This window comes from Gossypium arboreum, chromosome 5 (genome assembly GCF_025698485.1).
Source record: "Gossypium arboreum isolate Shixiya-1 chromosome 5, ASM2569848v2, whole genome shotgun sequence".
Classification (NCBI taxonomy): Eukaryota; Viridiplantae; Streptophyta; class Magnoliopsida; order Malvales; family Malvaceae; genus Gossypium; species Gossypium arboreum.
Genome location: NC_069074.1, coordinates 38,432,111 through 38,447,362, shown reverse-complemented (window position 1 = coordinate 38,447,362; position 15,252 = coordinate 38,432,111). Strand labels below are relative to the sequence as shown.

Below are 15,252 nucleotides of genomic sequence, written 5' to 3'. Positions count from 1 at the left end.
TGTTTGCATTAACATCAAAACCGAACCAGATGTGTACCTAAAACACAGAAAAATGAGAATCAGCAAAAGCCAAAAAACACTATTGTCGGTGCCGCACGATCGTGTGGTAGGCCGTATGGTAGGCTATGTGCGACGACACGATCGTGTGCTCAACGAAAGCCAGGCTGTACATAAGACACGACAGTGTGATGGCCGGAGTGTGGCCGTGTGAGCCACATGGGCTAAGCCAAATTAGGTGTGTGGGCTCACACGGGTACGCCACACTGGTGTATGGGCCCACACGGGTAACCCACATGAACTTGTGGGCTCATTTAACTGAATTTTTCCTTAGGGTTGCACGGGTTGTCCCAAACAACTGTGGGCTTACTGTAGGGTCAGTAAGGGCTAACAAACCCTAAACTGTATGATCTATTTGACTAATATCCTTTATTGAGTATGATAGTATAATGCATGTATGATTATTGACTTGTATGACTATCTGTGATCCGGTTAATGGCATGTTGAGTACGTTAAATTGCATAACTGTTTCTATATCTGTTACTGTTATTGGGGTGGGATGATGTATATTGGAGGAAGTTTACTGAAAGGAAGTATGCTTATTATTTAGCAGCATAATGCGTATCTGTTATGTGTCACATCGGTACAACATGGTGTGTAGGGCTAGGTGGGAGTTTTAAACCCCACATGGTGTGTAGGGATGGTCGGATATGGTGTGTAGAGGATGGGGGTAGGTTATCTGATTTTTTATTCTGATTTGCATATCTGTATCTGAGTCTGTAATGGGCCAAAGCCTGAATATGTTTCTAACTGGTTCTGATTTTCTGGTTGTGTGCATGCTTAATTTTGTGGGGTTACACACTGAGTTTATGTAAACTAACTCTTTTCTGTTTAATCTATACAGGTAATCCATAGAGTTAGGCAGGTCGGTGCAGTAGAAGACTCGATGGTGACCGCACGCTATCACTGATTTATTTTGTTTTATGGTTTTATTTAAGTTTTGGCATTGAGATTTGAGAAGTTGTATTTTATAGGACTCTCTGGGCTCTTTTAAACTGTTTGGCTTTAGTTTTGGGTGATTATGGGTTAACCTGCTTAATAATATGAATGTTTTATCGAAAACTTGATTTTCTAAAAAGTATATATATACATACTAACTGTTTTCCTTAAACACAATGATTTTCCTAAGCTTCCACTAAAGTCATACGTTTTTAAGCAAGTTAACCATTGGAATATGTTTAAAATAAATGAAAGCGATCAAGGGTTTACATGCTAAAGGTTTTTGTCAAGTTAGCTTCATTTTCAAACCCATTCTATGTGATGTCATCAGATTTGGCCATAACATATAGGCCGGGTTTTGGGTGTTACATTTAGTGGTATCAGAGTTAGGTTGCAAAAATCAGTTGTGAATTTTGGGTTCCAAAAAAAATATGTTTTAAAGAATTTATTTTCAAATGGTTTAAAAATATTCTGATTGAGAATGTGGTACACCGAGTCTCAAGCACCGATCCTGTAATTATTCTGAAACTTAGATAGTTTATTTTGAAATATTGTATTCAGCATACTTTGAAAACACTATAGATAGTATTCTCTGAAACTGTAGTGAAACGAATAGAGACTAAAAATTTCAAAAACATTGCTGAACCTCTAATATTTACTACATAAAATATCTGTTAATAAATATTTGTAACACCCCTTAACCCCAACCCGTTGCTAGAACAGGGTTACGAGGCATTACCAGAATTAAACGTTAATAACGAACAACACCGAGTCATAAATCTATATTACAATTTAAAATTTCTTAAATTCCACTTTTAAGACCCTAATATGGACCTACGATACCCAAAATATACTTATGAAGTGTTTTGGGATTAAACTGGAAACTTCAGAAAATATTCCTCGAGAATAGGGGCACACGCCCGTGTGGCCTAGGACATGTCCGTGTGGCCTGCCCATGGGGCTCCCATGGCTGTGGGCTGATCTAACTTACTCACACAGCCTTGGGACTAACCTGTGGGCAAGTCTGACTTTTCCACACGGCCTGGGCACAGGCCCATGTGGCTAGGCCGTGTGAAAACATAATTTTTCACCATTTTAAAGCTATTTTTACATATAAAACACACCTAATTCATGCCCAAAACATTTACTTATAAATCTTGATCAAAAAACATTCATCAAACCTATTCAAACTTAGCAAATTTTCATTCATTCATTTCATTACCTCTTAAGGATCATGCACCACATTTACATTCAAAATATAAAACATTTACAAGTGACAAACACCAAACCTAGTACATGCTACATTTTTAAAAGATAGATGCATCACCAAAATTGAGCTGAGGTCGAGATTGATTCGGATGCTTGACTGAACTTCAACTTTATCTATCCTGCGCACGGGAAACAACCGTACGCTAAGTATTGGAAATACTCAGTGGTAATATCATAATTCAAATTATAACAACAATAAAATATCATAACATACATAGATAATTCGCAAATCATACATACAAATCATATATATAAATTCATACCAAACTATCATATTTCCATTATATCATTTCCAATGATAGATCCAATAAATCATCAATGAGATTTCAAATAACTCATGAACCTTTGATTCATCTCTCAACCACATATAATTATTCAATTCACATTTAAAATATGAACACTTCATGAACCTTTGGTTCATACCTTCAATCTCTTTACAAATTTCATCTCACATTTCATCTTACAATATCACTTTCTCATTTCATTCAATAGCTCAATTAATCAAATTCATTTGATTTTATTATTTCACTTATTTTCCCCTATTAACATGACTCGAACTTTGGCGGATATACGGATCCAACCAAACATACCAGGATAGAGATCAACGCCTCATCGGATAGTTCGAAGCAAATAAGTGGCGACCAACGTCTCATCGGCTAAGCCGAAGCAAAGTGGCGACCAACGCCTCATTGAATCTATCCGAAGTAATAATGACATACCAAGTGTCTCATCGACTCGAAGTCGAAGTATCCCTGAACCTTTCCATTCCTATGGCATGCCAACTATATCCACTAAGCCCGACTAGTTAATAGGGTATCGGATTACTTCCTCTATTTCAGTCAATTCACATCAATTGCACTTTGACCATATTTTCTCACATATTTCTCAATTCTAATTCATATGCATACCAACATTACTCAATTCAATCATACAATTCAATTTCACATACATATATTTATTCATCAAATAAATATAATTCACATTCAACTTAAATATCAATATTTACCTCACATTCAAATTCCATACACATATATTAAAATTAAATATTTAATAAGAAATAACTTGAATTATGATAATACAAACAGATATTTTTCTTGAGCTATTCCTGGATCACTTTTTCCTTTCCCTTCATATTCGACATCTCGGTTTCCTTGTTTGCTACGAAAATTAGCATAAGTAAAATTAATTAATAACACACATATTTTATATAAAATAATAATTTTTCATGCAACTTTTACCTAAATCCCAAATTTGTCCTAACCATTTTCATCTTCTTCCTTTTTACAATTCACATAATTTTCTTATTCAATTTCCATCAAAACTTCAATATAACCATCACTTCTTTCAATTTAGCCCATAAACTCAAACTTATAGCCTAGTTTACAATTTAGTCCTCCAATCAATTCTAATTAATGATTCTATCAATTTAATCCATAATTTCATCATTTGCTCAACATAAACCCTTTTCAAAAATCTATTAATTTTCAATATGTCCACATAAACTCAAAAGTATTCAACTCTAGGACTTCAAAAACATCAAAATCACGAGAAAAGGGCTTAATTAAACTTACCAATTAAAACTTCAAGCATTAAAACCCGATTTCTCCTTTTTCTTTTCTTTTCTTCTTTCTTTCTTTCTATTTTGTTTCTTCTCTGTAACCATTTCTATTCTTTTTCTTTTATCCTTTATTTTATTACATTATTTACTTAATTCATATTTAATTATAAAATATCTATATAATAACAAATAAAATAATACATGTGTATTTATACACACATGTACACATGTGTTAATTTTTCACCATACAATTGTAACCATTTGAAAATAATAATAATAATAATAATAATAATAATAATAATAATAATAATAATAATAATAAGTAAATATCTTTTACTTAATTTATAATTATATATATATATATATATATGACATACATTTGTACTAATAATTTAAATACACATGTATTTATTCTCTATCTTACACATATCACTAATTTGGTTTAATTACTAATTTAGTCTCTTGTCATTTTCTCTATTTTAAAATTAATCTTTTACGCTTTATTCAATTTAATCATTTCTACTAATTACTTCTAATTAAACTAAATTCACCTAATCAAAATCTAATTCAACCCATAACTAACTTCGAAGATATTTTTTAATAAATATTTACGGACTTGTTTTCCTAAGACGGAGGCCCTAAATTCACTTTTCCAATGCCCGTGAAATATGGGTCGTTACATTTCTCCCCCTTAATAAATTTCATCCTCAAAATTTACCTGAGAATAGATGGGGGTACTGAGCTCTCATAGTTTCTTCTGGATCCCAAGTCGCTTCTTCTACCTTATGACTTTTTCATAGCACTTTCGCTAGAGGAACCCTTTTTATTTCTTAATTCTTTTATCTCTCGTGCTGGAATCTCTACTGGTTCTTCTTCATAAGACAAATCCGGTTGAATCTCAATATCTTCAATAGCAATGACATGAGAAGGATCTGATCTATATCTGCGTAGCATTGAAACATGAAAAACATCGTGTATCTTCTGTAATTCCAGAGGTAAAGCTAATCGATAAACAACTGGTCCAATCTTTTCTACAATTTCATACGGCCCAATGTAATGAGGGCTCAATTTACCTTTCCGACCAAATCTCAACACTTTCTTCCATGAAGAAACTTTAAGAAATACTTTATCCCCAATTGAATACTCAATGTCCTGTCATTTCAAATCAATGTAGGACTTTTGTCTATCAAATGCAGCTTTTAATCTTTCTTGTATTTTCTTGACTGTCTCTTCTGTTTCTTGAATCAATTCCAGTCCAATCACTTTTCTTTCATTCAGTTCGGTCCAACACACAGGTGATCTACATCTTCTTCCATAAAAATGCTTTATACGGAGCCATCTAAATACTTGATTGGAAACTATTATTAATCACAAATTCAACTAAAGGTAAATAACATTCCCAACCTGATTCAAAATTAATGATGCAAGCCTGAAGCATATCTTCTAATATTTGAATTACCCATTTGGACTGTCCATCAGTCTGTGGATGAAATGCTATGCTGAAATTAAGCTGTAAGCCTAATGACTCATGTAACTGTTTCCAAAATCTTGATGTAAATCGAGGATCTCTATCTGAAATTATAGATATTGGAATACCATGCAATCTAACAATTTCTCGAATATACACTTCTGCAAGCTTCTGCAATGACCAATCTATTCTGACTGCTATAAAGTTAGCTGATTTTGTAAGCCGATCAACTATTACCCAAATAGTATTCTTTTTACTCGTCGACAGTGGTTATCCTATAACAAAATCCATTGTGATGCGATCTCATTTCCACTCAGGAATACTTATCGGCTGAAGTAACCCAATAGGAACCTGATGTTCTGCCTTTACTCGCTGACATGTAAGACATTTACCAACATATTCAACTATATCTCTTTTCATTTTGGGCCACCAATACAAATCTCGTAGATCACGATACATCTTTATGCCTCCTGGGGGTAAAACAAATGAACCATCGTGTGCCTCTTGAAGTATTAACTCTTTCAATTCAGATTTAGCAGGAACGTAAACTCGATCTCGGTACCTTAAGCATCCATGTGCATCAATGCTGAAATTTTCTACCGTACCAGTCTGTATCATCTCTCATTTTTTCAATCATTTATCATCTTTCAATTGAGCTGATTGAATCTGGTCGAACATCACTGGTTTAACTTTCAATTCAGCTATCAAACTCTCATTATCATAGGTACTGAGCTGTGTAAACATTGCTGTCAAATCAATTACAGCTTTTCTACTCAAAGCGTTAGCCACTACGTTAGCTTTTTCTGGATGATAATCTATGACACAATCATAAACTTTTAAAAGCTCGATCCACCGTCTCTGTCTCAAATTCAATTCTTTTTGGGAAAGGGGATATTTCAAACTTTTATGATCCGTATAAATATAGCATTTCTCACCATATAAGTAGTGTCTCCAAATCTTCAAGGCAAAAATCACTACTGCTAGCTCCAAATTATGAGTTGGATAGTTACACTCATATGGTTTCAACTGACGAGATGCATAAGCTATTACTTTCCCCTCTTGCATCAGTACACAGCCCAAACCACTTAATGAAGCATCATTATATACAATAAAATCCTTTCCTGATTCTGGTAACGTCAAAATTAGTGCCTCTATCAACATTTGCTTCAACTTTTCAAAACTTTCTTGACACTGATCATCCCATACAAATGATACATTCTTTTGTAGCAGTTTGGTCATCGGCAAAGCTTTCTTCGAAAATCCATTTACAAATCTTCTATAATACCCAGCTAAACCAAGAAAACTATGTACCTCTGATACGTTTCTTGGTGGTTTCCACTGTACAATTGCTTCAATCTTCTTTGGATCAACTCAGATTCCATCTGCAGATACTACATGACCCGGGAATACAACCTCTGACAACCAAAATTCACATTTGCTGAGCTTTCCATACAATTATTTTTCCCATAATATCTGTAGTACAATCTTGAGATGTTGATCATGCTCTGAATCTAACTTCGAATAGACTAGTATATCATCAATAAAAACTACTACAAACTGGTCTAAATATGGTTGAAAGATACGATTCATGAGATCCATAAAAGCAGCTGGAGCATTTGTCAACCCGAATGGCATTACTAAGAACTCATAGTGACCATACCTTGTACAGAAAGCTGTCTTTGGAACGTCACTTTCTTTTACTTTCAACTGGTAGTAGCCTGATCTTAAATCAATCTTCGAAAATACAGAAGCTCTCCTCAACTGATCAAACAAATCATCAATGCGAGGAAGTAGATACTTGTTCTTGATTGTTACTTTATTCAACTGGCTATAGTCAATGCAGAGTCGCATCGAGCCATGTTTCTTCTTAACAAATAATACCGGAGCTCCCCACGGTGATATGCTCGGTCGAATAAAACCACGGTCTAGTAAATCTTGCAACTGTATCTTTAGCTCTTTTAACTCTGTAGGTGACATCCGATATGAAGATATAGAAATTGGAGCTATGCCCGGATAAACCTCAATAGTGAACTTGACCTCCCTATCTAGTGGTAAACCCGATAATTCTTTAGGAAATACATCAGGAAACTCACAAACTGTCCGAATTTTACCACACTGGCTTCCAACTGAATCTGAATTAATAACATATGCCAAATATGCTGAACAACCCTGCTGAAGTAACTTACTAGCCTTTATTACTGAAATAATTTGTGCTGGCCCACTAGTACGAATACCATTTACTTTAACCCGACCTTCACTCGCTGTCTGAAGAATCTTTTTTTTATAGCAGTCCAAAATCACTCCATGTTCAGATAACCAGTCTATTCCCAATATTATATCAAAATCTCCAGTTTTATTCTGTATAATCAACGAGCATTTTGGACAGACTTGGTTCACTAACACTGTTTGCCCCAATGGATTCGACACCTCAATAGACACTCTAGATATTTCAGATTTTAATTTTCCCGACTCAACTAATTTTGAATTAATATAAGAATGCGAAGATCTAGGATCAATTAAAGCATGAACAGGCTCAGAATATAATAGAAATATACTTGTTACCACATCATGAGCATCACCTTCTTCGTGAGTTCTAACCACATATGCTCTAGCCGGTACCCTAGCTTCAGACTGCTGGGTCACTATGTCATTTCCTCTTCTCGTACCTCCTCCTCTAGATACTAATCTACCTCTTCTCGATCCTCTGCCTCTAGCGGTAAAGGCCGATCTCTGTGATGTCACAGGTGTAGCACTATCATTCTTCGGGCAATCTTTAATACAATGGTCTATAGATCCACATTTAAAAGACCCTCTGGCCAATCTCTAGCATTCACCTCTGTGCTTTTTCCCGTAATGTTTACAATCTGGAATATTAACATCTCGGGACGGACCTCTTACACTATCGATGGATATTGTAGTTTGTTTCCCCTGACTCTTTTCTCTTTTATCTGATCTCAAAATGGATCTCCATCCACTTCGAGAATCCCTGGATCTTTTTGGTAAAGGGTTCGAACTTGCAGTTCCCATACGTTTCCCAACCAATTTAGAAGTTACAGACTTTTTGTCAAATCCTAAGACTTGCTCTACCATTTTGACATGTTCAATCAAATCAATAAATTCAGTGATACGTTGAGATACCAACTGTAATTTGATCTCATCTCGCAGACCCCATAAAAATCTCTTACAACTGTCAGCTTCAGTTGGAATAAACTCTGAGACGTATCTGCTGAGTCTCGAGAATTCTCTCTCATAGTCTATTACTGACATGTTACCCTGTTTCAACGTCAAAAACTATTGCTTCTTGTCTTCAATATACATTTCTCCGATATATTTCTTTTAAAACTCTTTCTGAAATAGATCCCAAGTTATCTAATTCTCTGGTAAATGTCAAACCACTGATTCCCACTATACATAAGCCTCCCCTTGCAGTAATTATACAACACATAACAAACTTTCCCGAGGGGTGCATTCTAGTTGTTGCAATACTCTCTTAGTCAACTCCATCCAATTTTTAGCTATGGACGGATCAACTCCTTTCAGACCCGAGAATTCTGTGGCACCGTATTTTTTTAGTTCCTTAATTGGGGTCTGTCTAAGAATAGATACAGTCGTAGTAGTAGGTATAGACTCTACTGCTCGCTGAAGAGCATCAGCTAATATTTTTACTAATTCAGATTCATTTCTACCTTTTTCATCTCTTTCTATATTAGGCGGTTGGTTTCTAACTGGATTTACACTGGGAGTAGCTGACTCTATTTTATCTAAATCATACGACTCTTCATCCCCAGTGAACATTTTTTCATTTATATCATCAAGGTGTCCATCAAACATCTTTAATCTATAAAACAAAAATAATTAAATAGGTCAACATCTAAAAATCCCGACTCAATTTTGACTTGAATGTGGCATGTACTTCTAGATTCACTTACGAGCTCGATTTAGCCTAAGAATATGCTAAATCTAATAGCTTTGATACCAATAAAATGTAACACCCCTTAACCCCAACCCATCGCCGGAATAGGGTTACGAGGTATTACTAGAATTAAACACTAATAACGAACAACACCGAGTCATAAATCTATATTTCAATTTAAAATTTCTTAAATTCCACTTTTAAGACCCTAATATGGACCTACGAGGCCCAAAATATACTTAGGAAGTATTTTGGGATTAAACCGGGAACTTTGGAAACTTTTCTTTGAGAATAGGGGCAAACGCCTTTGTGGCCTAGGACATGCTCGTATGGCCTACCTGTGGGACTCCCATGGCCGTGGGGCCAGCCTGTGGGCAGATCTGACTTACTCACACGGCTGTGGGACTAACCTGTGGGCAAGTATGACTTTGCCACACGGCCTGGCACACGCCCATATGGCTAGGCCATGTGAAAACCTAATTTTTCACCATTTTAAAGCTATTTTCACATACAAAACACACCTAATTCATGCCCAAAATATTTACTTATAAATCTTGATCAAATAACTTCATCAAACCTATTCAAACTTAGCAAATTTTCATTCATTCATTTCATTACCTCTTAAGGATTATGCACCACATTTACATTCAAAATATATATTTACAAGTGACAAACACCAAACCTAGTACATGCCACATTTTTAAAAGATAGATGCTTCACCAAAATTGAGCTGAGGTCGGGATTGACTCGGATGATTGACTGAACTTCAACTTTACCTATCCTACGCACAGGAAACAACCGTACACTAAGTATTGGAAATACTCAGTGGTATTATCATATTTCAAATTATAACAACAATAAAATATCATAACATACATAGATAATTAGTAAATCATACATACAAATCATATATATAAATTCATACCAAAATATCATATTTCCATTATATCATTTCCAATGATAGATCCAATAAATCATCAATGAGATTTCAAATAACTCATGAACCTTTGATTCATCTCTCAACCACATATAGTTATTCAATTCACATTTCAAATATGAACACTTCATGAACCTTTTGGTTCACACCTTCAATTCTTTACAAATTTCATCTCACATTCCATCTTACAATATCACTTTCTCATTTCATTCAATAGCTTAATTAATCAAATTCCTTTGATTTTATTATTTCACTTATTTTCCCCTATTAACATGACTCGGACTTTGGCGTATACATGGAGCCAATCAAACATACCAGGATGGCGACTAACACCTCATCGGATAGTTCGAAGCAAATAAGTGACGACCAACGCCTCATCGGCTAAGCCGAAGCAAAGTGGCGACCAACACCTCATTGAATCTATCCGAAGTAATAATGACACATCAAGTGTCTCATCGGCTCGAAGTCGAAGTATCCCTGAACCTTTCTAATCCTATGGCATGCCAACTATATCCACTAAGCCTGACTATTTAATAGGGTATCAGATTACTTCCTCTATTTCAGTCAATTCACATCAATTGCAATTTGATCATATTTTCTCACATATTTCTCAATTCAAATCCATATGCATACCAACATTACTCAATTCAATCATACAATTCAATTTCACATACATATATTTATTCATCAAATAAATCTAATTCACATTCAACTTAAATATCAATATTTACCTCACATTCAAATTCCATACACATATATTAAAATTAAACATTTAATAAGAAATAACTTGAATTATGATAATACAAATCGATATTTTTCTCGAGCTATTCCTGGATCACTTTTTCCTTTCCCTTCGTATTCGACGTCTGGTTTCCTTGTTTGCTACGAAAATTAGCATAAGTACAATTAATTAATAACACACATATTTTATATAAAATAATAATTTTTCATGCAACTTTTACCTAAATCTCAAATTTGTCTTAACCATTTTCATCTTCTTTCTTTTTACAATTCACATCATTTTCTTATTCAATTTCCATCAAAACTTCAATATATCCATCAAATTTTCATCATTTTACCATAATTTCGAACTTCTTTCAATTTAGCCCATAAACTCAAAACTTATAGCCTAGTTTACAATTTAGTCCTCTAATCAATTCTAATTAATGATTCTATCAATTTAATCCATAATTTCATCATTTGCTCAACATAAACCGTTTTAAAAAATCTATTAATTTTCAATATTTCCACATAAACTCAAAGGTATTCAACTCTAGGACTTCAAAAATATCAAAATCACAAGAAAAGGGCTTAATTAAACTTACTAGTTAAAACTTCAAGCATTAAAACCCTAATTTCTCCTTTTTCTTTTCTTTTCTTCTTTCTTTCTTTCTATTTCATTTCTTCTCTGTAACTATTTCTATTCTTTTCTTTTATCCTTTATTTCATTACATTATTTACTTAATTAATATTTAATTATAAAATATCTATATAATAACAAATAAAAATAATACATGTGTATTTATACACACATGTACACATGTGTTAATTTTTCACCATACAATTGTCACCATTTGTAAATTATAATATGACATAATAATAATAATAATAATAATAATAATAATAATAATAATAATAATAATAATAATAATAATAATAATAATAATAATAATAATAAGTAATTATATTTTACTTAATTTATAAGTAAATATATATATAACATACATTTGTACTAATAATTTAAATACACATGTATTATTCGTATCTTACACATGTCACTAATTTGGTTTAATTACTAATTTAGTCCCTTGTAATTTTTCTCTATTTTAAAATTAATCTTTTATGCTCTATTCAATTTAATCCTTTCTACTAATTACTTCTAATTAAACTAAATTCACCTAATCAAAATCTAATTCAACCCATAACTAACTTCGTAAATATTTTTTAATAAATATTTACAGACTCGTTTTCCTAAGACAGAGGCCCTAAATTCACTTTTTTGGTGCCCATGAAATATTGGTCGTTACAATATTGAACTGATGCATAAAACTCTTAATGTAGATAAACTCGAATTAGACAGTAAGTGCTCGTGGAATTTGCGAATGTGGTACCCGAGGCCGTGGTAGTGGCGTGGAGGGGTTCGAGCTAAGTCCTCATCTCTAGACAACATGCCAAATCTGGACACTAGTAAGGCACCTATGTCACCTGCTATTGAAACTGGGTCTCAGAGTCATTCGGCTGGGGACGACGCATTGTCCCAAGCCATGCTGAGGATATTGGAGAGTGTCGTTGGGCCTAATTCTTAATCTGGGGGCCGAGGGTTAATAACTGAGCGACTCCAGTCTAATGGAGCTGAGTTGTTTAGGGATGTTACAAGAGTCACCCCTAATGGCCGAGTATTGGTTGGAGGCCACTGAGAGAATTATGGATGATCTGAACTGTACCCCTCAGTAGAAACTGAAGGGTGCAGTCTCTTTACTTCGGGATGAGGCTTATCAGTGATTGTTAATGGTTAGAGAAGGCACTCAGCCTAATCGTCTGACTTGGGAATTCTTTAAGACTTCATTCCAGAGCAAGTATGTGGGATCTAGCTACGTTGATGCTCACAGGCATGAGTTCTTAAACATTACGCAAGGTGACCGATCTGTGGCTGAGTATGAGGCCAAATTTCTGAGGTTGAGCCGCTACGCTCGAGGCATGGTGGCGTCTGAGTACGAGAGATGTGTTCGGTTTGAAGATAGCTTAAGAGATAATCTGAGAGTTTTGGTAGCTCTATAGAGGGATTGCAAGTCTTCTGTTCTAGTCGAGAAGGCGAAGACCGCCACGGATGTTAAGCTATAAGTGTCAGAATAGGGATAGGGAGAGAGGTAAGAACAAGAAGGATTCAGAGTGAGAGGCCCTGTTGCTTCTACTAGGATACTGCCTTATGAAGATTGTGGGAGACGCAATCCGAGCGAGTGCTGGAGGAGGATTAGGGATTGTTTAAGGTGTGGGTCTCTTGAGCATCGTATTAAAGAGTGTCCACAGCGGGTAGATTAGATGCAAGCTTGACTCAAGTCTTGTCTGACCTCAAAGAGCGATTCAGCAGATTCAATGACCATCTAGGGGCCATGGACAGGTTAGGCGTGGTAATGGTATAGGTTGTAGATAGAGAGCACCAGGCAGAGGTACTGGTTAGATTGAAGCGATGCAGCCTGCCTTAGTTTATGCTGCGCATCACCAAGAGGATAGAGATACTCCTGACGTCATCATCTGTACATTCTTTATATTTGGTGTACCTTATGTGGCTTTGATAGATATAGGGTCTGCTCACTCATACATAGTTAGTATTGTTTCTGAAACTTTGGGGATTTTTAGGGAGAGCACTACTAGTGAGGTTACTGTACTGAGCTCGTTGGGGCAGTTTGTTCAGATTAGTAAACTCTATAGGGATGTTCCGTTAGAGGTGCAAGGGACTATTTTTCTGGAAAATCTGATGGAGCTTTCATTTGGGGACTTCAATCTAATTCTAGGTATGGACTGGTTAGTGAGCACCGAGTCAGTTTCGACTACACATCTAAGAGGGTCATTATGAGGACCAAGGATGATATAGAGGTGGTTATGATTGGTGAGCATCGAAACTATTTGTCACATGTGATCTCCACACTAGTAGCTGAGATACTGGTCCGAGAAGGGTGTATGGCGTACTTGGCCTATGTAAGTGTTTCTAATTTTAGGAACTCTTCACTTGGGAATATCAGAACAGTAAAGGATTTTCTGGACGTCTTTCCAGAGGAGTTACTAGGATTAGCTGCTAATCGAGAAGTGGAGTTTAGGATTGAGCTTCTTTTGGGTACGGCTCCGATATCCATTGCCCCCTACTGTATGGCATCGAAAGAGTTTATTGAGCTTAAGGCTCAACTGCAAGAGCTTCTGGATTGTGGTTTCATCACTCCTAGTGTGTCTCCGTGGAGAGCGCCAATTCTATTTGTTAAAAAGAAGGATATGACCATGAGGATGTGCATCGATTATCGATAATTGAACAAGTTGACTGTAAAGAATAAGTATCCGCTTCAGATGATCGATGACTTGTTTGATCAATTTTGAGGGGCTTTTGTGTTTTCTAAGAGTGATCTTCATTCGGGGTATCATCAGTTGAGGGTTAAGAAGGTTGATGTTCATAAGACTACATTTAAGGCTAGTAATGGACATTACGAGTTCTTAGTTATGCCTTTCGATTTGACAAATGTACCGGCTGTATTTATGGATCTGATGAACCGAGTGTTTTAGCCCTATCTGGATCAGTTCGTCGTGGTCTTCATCGATGATATTCTGGTTTACTTTAATACTGAGGATGAGTATGATGAGCATGTTAAAGTAATGCTTTAGATTATGCATGAGAAATAGCTTTACGCTAAGTTAAGCAAGTGCGAGTTCTGGTTGTGTGAAGTAACTTTTCTAGGGCACATGGTTTCTGCTGAGGGGATTTATGTTGATCTTCAAAAGATTGAGGCTATGCCAGATTGGAAACAACCTAAGAACGTATCTGAGATTCATAGCTTTTTGGGTTTGGAGGGATATTATCGGCGGTTTGTCGAGGGGTTCTCTTTGATTGCAGCTCATCTTATTAAGCTCTGCGTAAGGTGTCCATTTTGTTTGGATTGATGCACATCAAGAGAGTTTCGAGAAGCTTTAATCTATTTTGACTCAGGCTCCTGTTCTGATACAACCTGAATCTGGTAAGGAGTTCGTGGTATATAGTGATGAGTCGTATGTTAGCTTGGGTTGCATTCTGATGCAGGAGGGTAAGGTTGTGGCTTATGCGTCCCATTAGCTTAAGATGCACGGAAAGAACTATTCAATGCATGATCTCAAATTAGCTGCCATGGTCTTTGCATTGAAAGTTTAGAGGCACTATCTGTATAGTGAGAGGTGTATCATCTACACTGATCACAAGAGCCTTAAGTACCTCCTTACTCAGAAAGATTTGAACCTTAGGCAACGTCGTTGGATTGAACTGCTCAAAGATTATGACTGCACCATTGAGCATTATCATGGTAAGGCTAATATGGTAACCGATGCTCTAAGCTGAAGAGCGATGTCTGATTTGATGGCGATGTTTGCTTGGCTTA

General features: G+C 35.6%; 1 protein-coding gene across 1 annotated transcript; it reads right to left on the bottom strand.

The window, feature by feature from the left end:
* Window positions 1–5,924: 5,924 nt before the first annotated feature.
* LOC128292659 (uncharacterized) lies at window positions 5,925–9,122 on the bottom strand. Its single transcript, XM_053027549.1, has 6 exons — window positions 8,778–9,122; window positions 8,126–8,564; window positions 7,403–8,062; window positions 7,173–7,357; window positions 6,302–6,482; window positions 5,925–6,106 (listed from the first exon to the last, which is right to left on the bottom strand). Exons 1-6 carry the CDS (start codon window positions 9,120–9,122, stop codon window positions 5,925–5,927), a joined length of 1,992 nt encoding a protein of 663 aa, XP_052883509.1.
* Window positions 9,123–15,252: the final 6,130 nt, after the last annotated feature.

Bases quoted from the DNA above. Each gene is read 5' to 3' on its own strand.
- LOC128292659 (XM_053027549.1), bottom strand. From the start codon at position 9,122: ATGTTTGATGGACACCTTGATGATATAAATGAAAAAATGTTCACTGGG. The intron at 7,358-7,402 runs GTAAAATTCGGA...TATTTCCTAAAG, and splicing joins TTCAGTTGGAAGCCAGTGTG to AATTATCGGGTTTACCACTA. The intron at 6,107-6,301 runs GTAACTATCCAA...ATTGTGTCATAG, and splicing joins TCAGTTGAAACCATATGAGT to ATTATCATCCAGAAAAAGCT.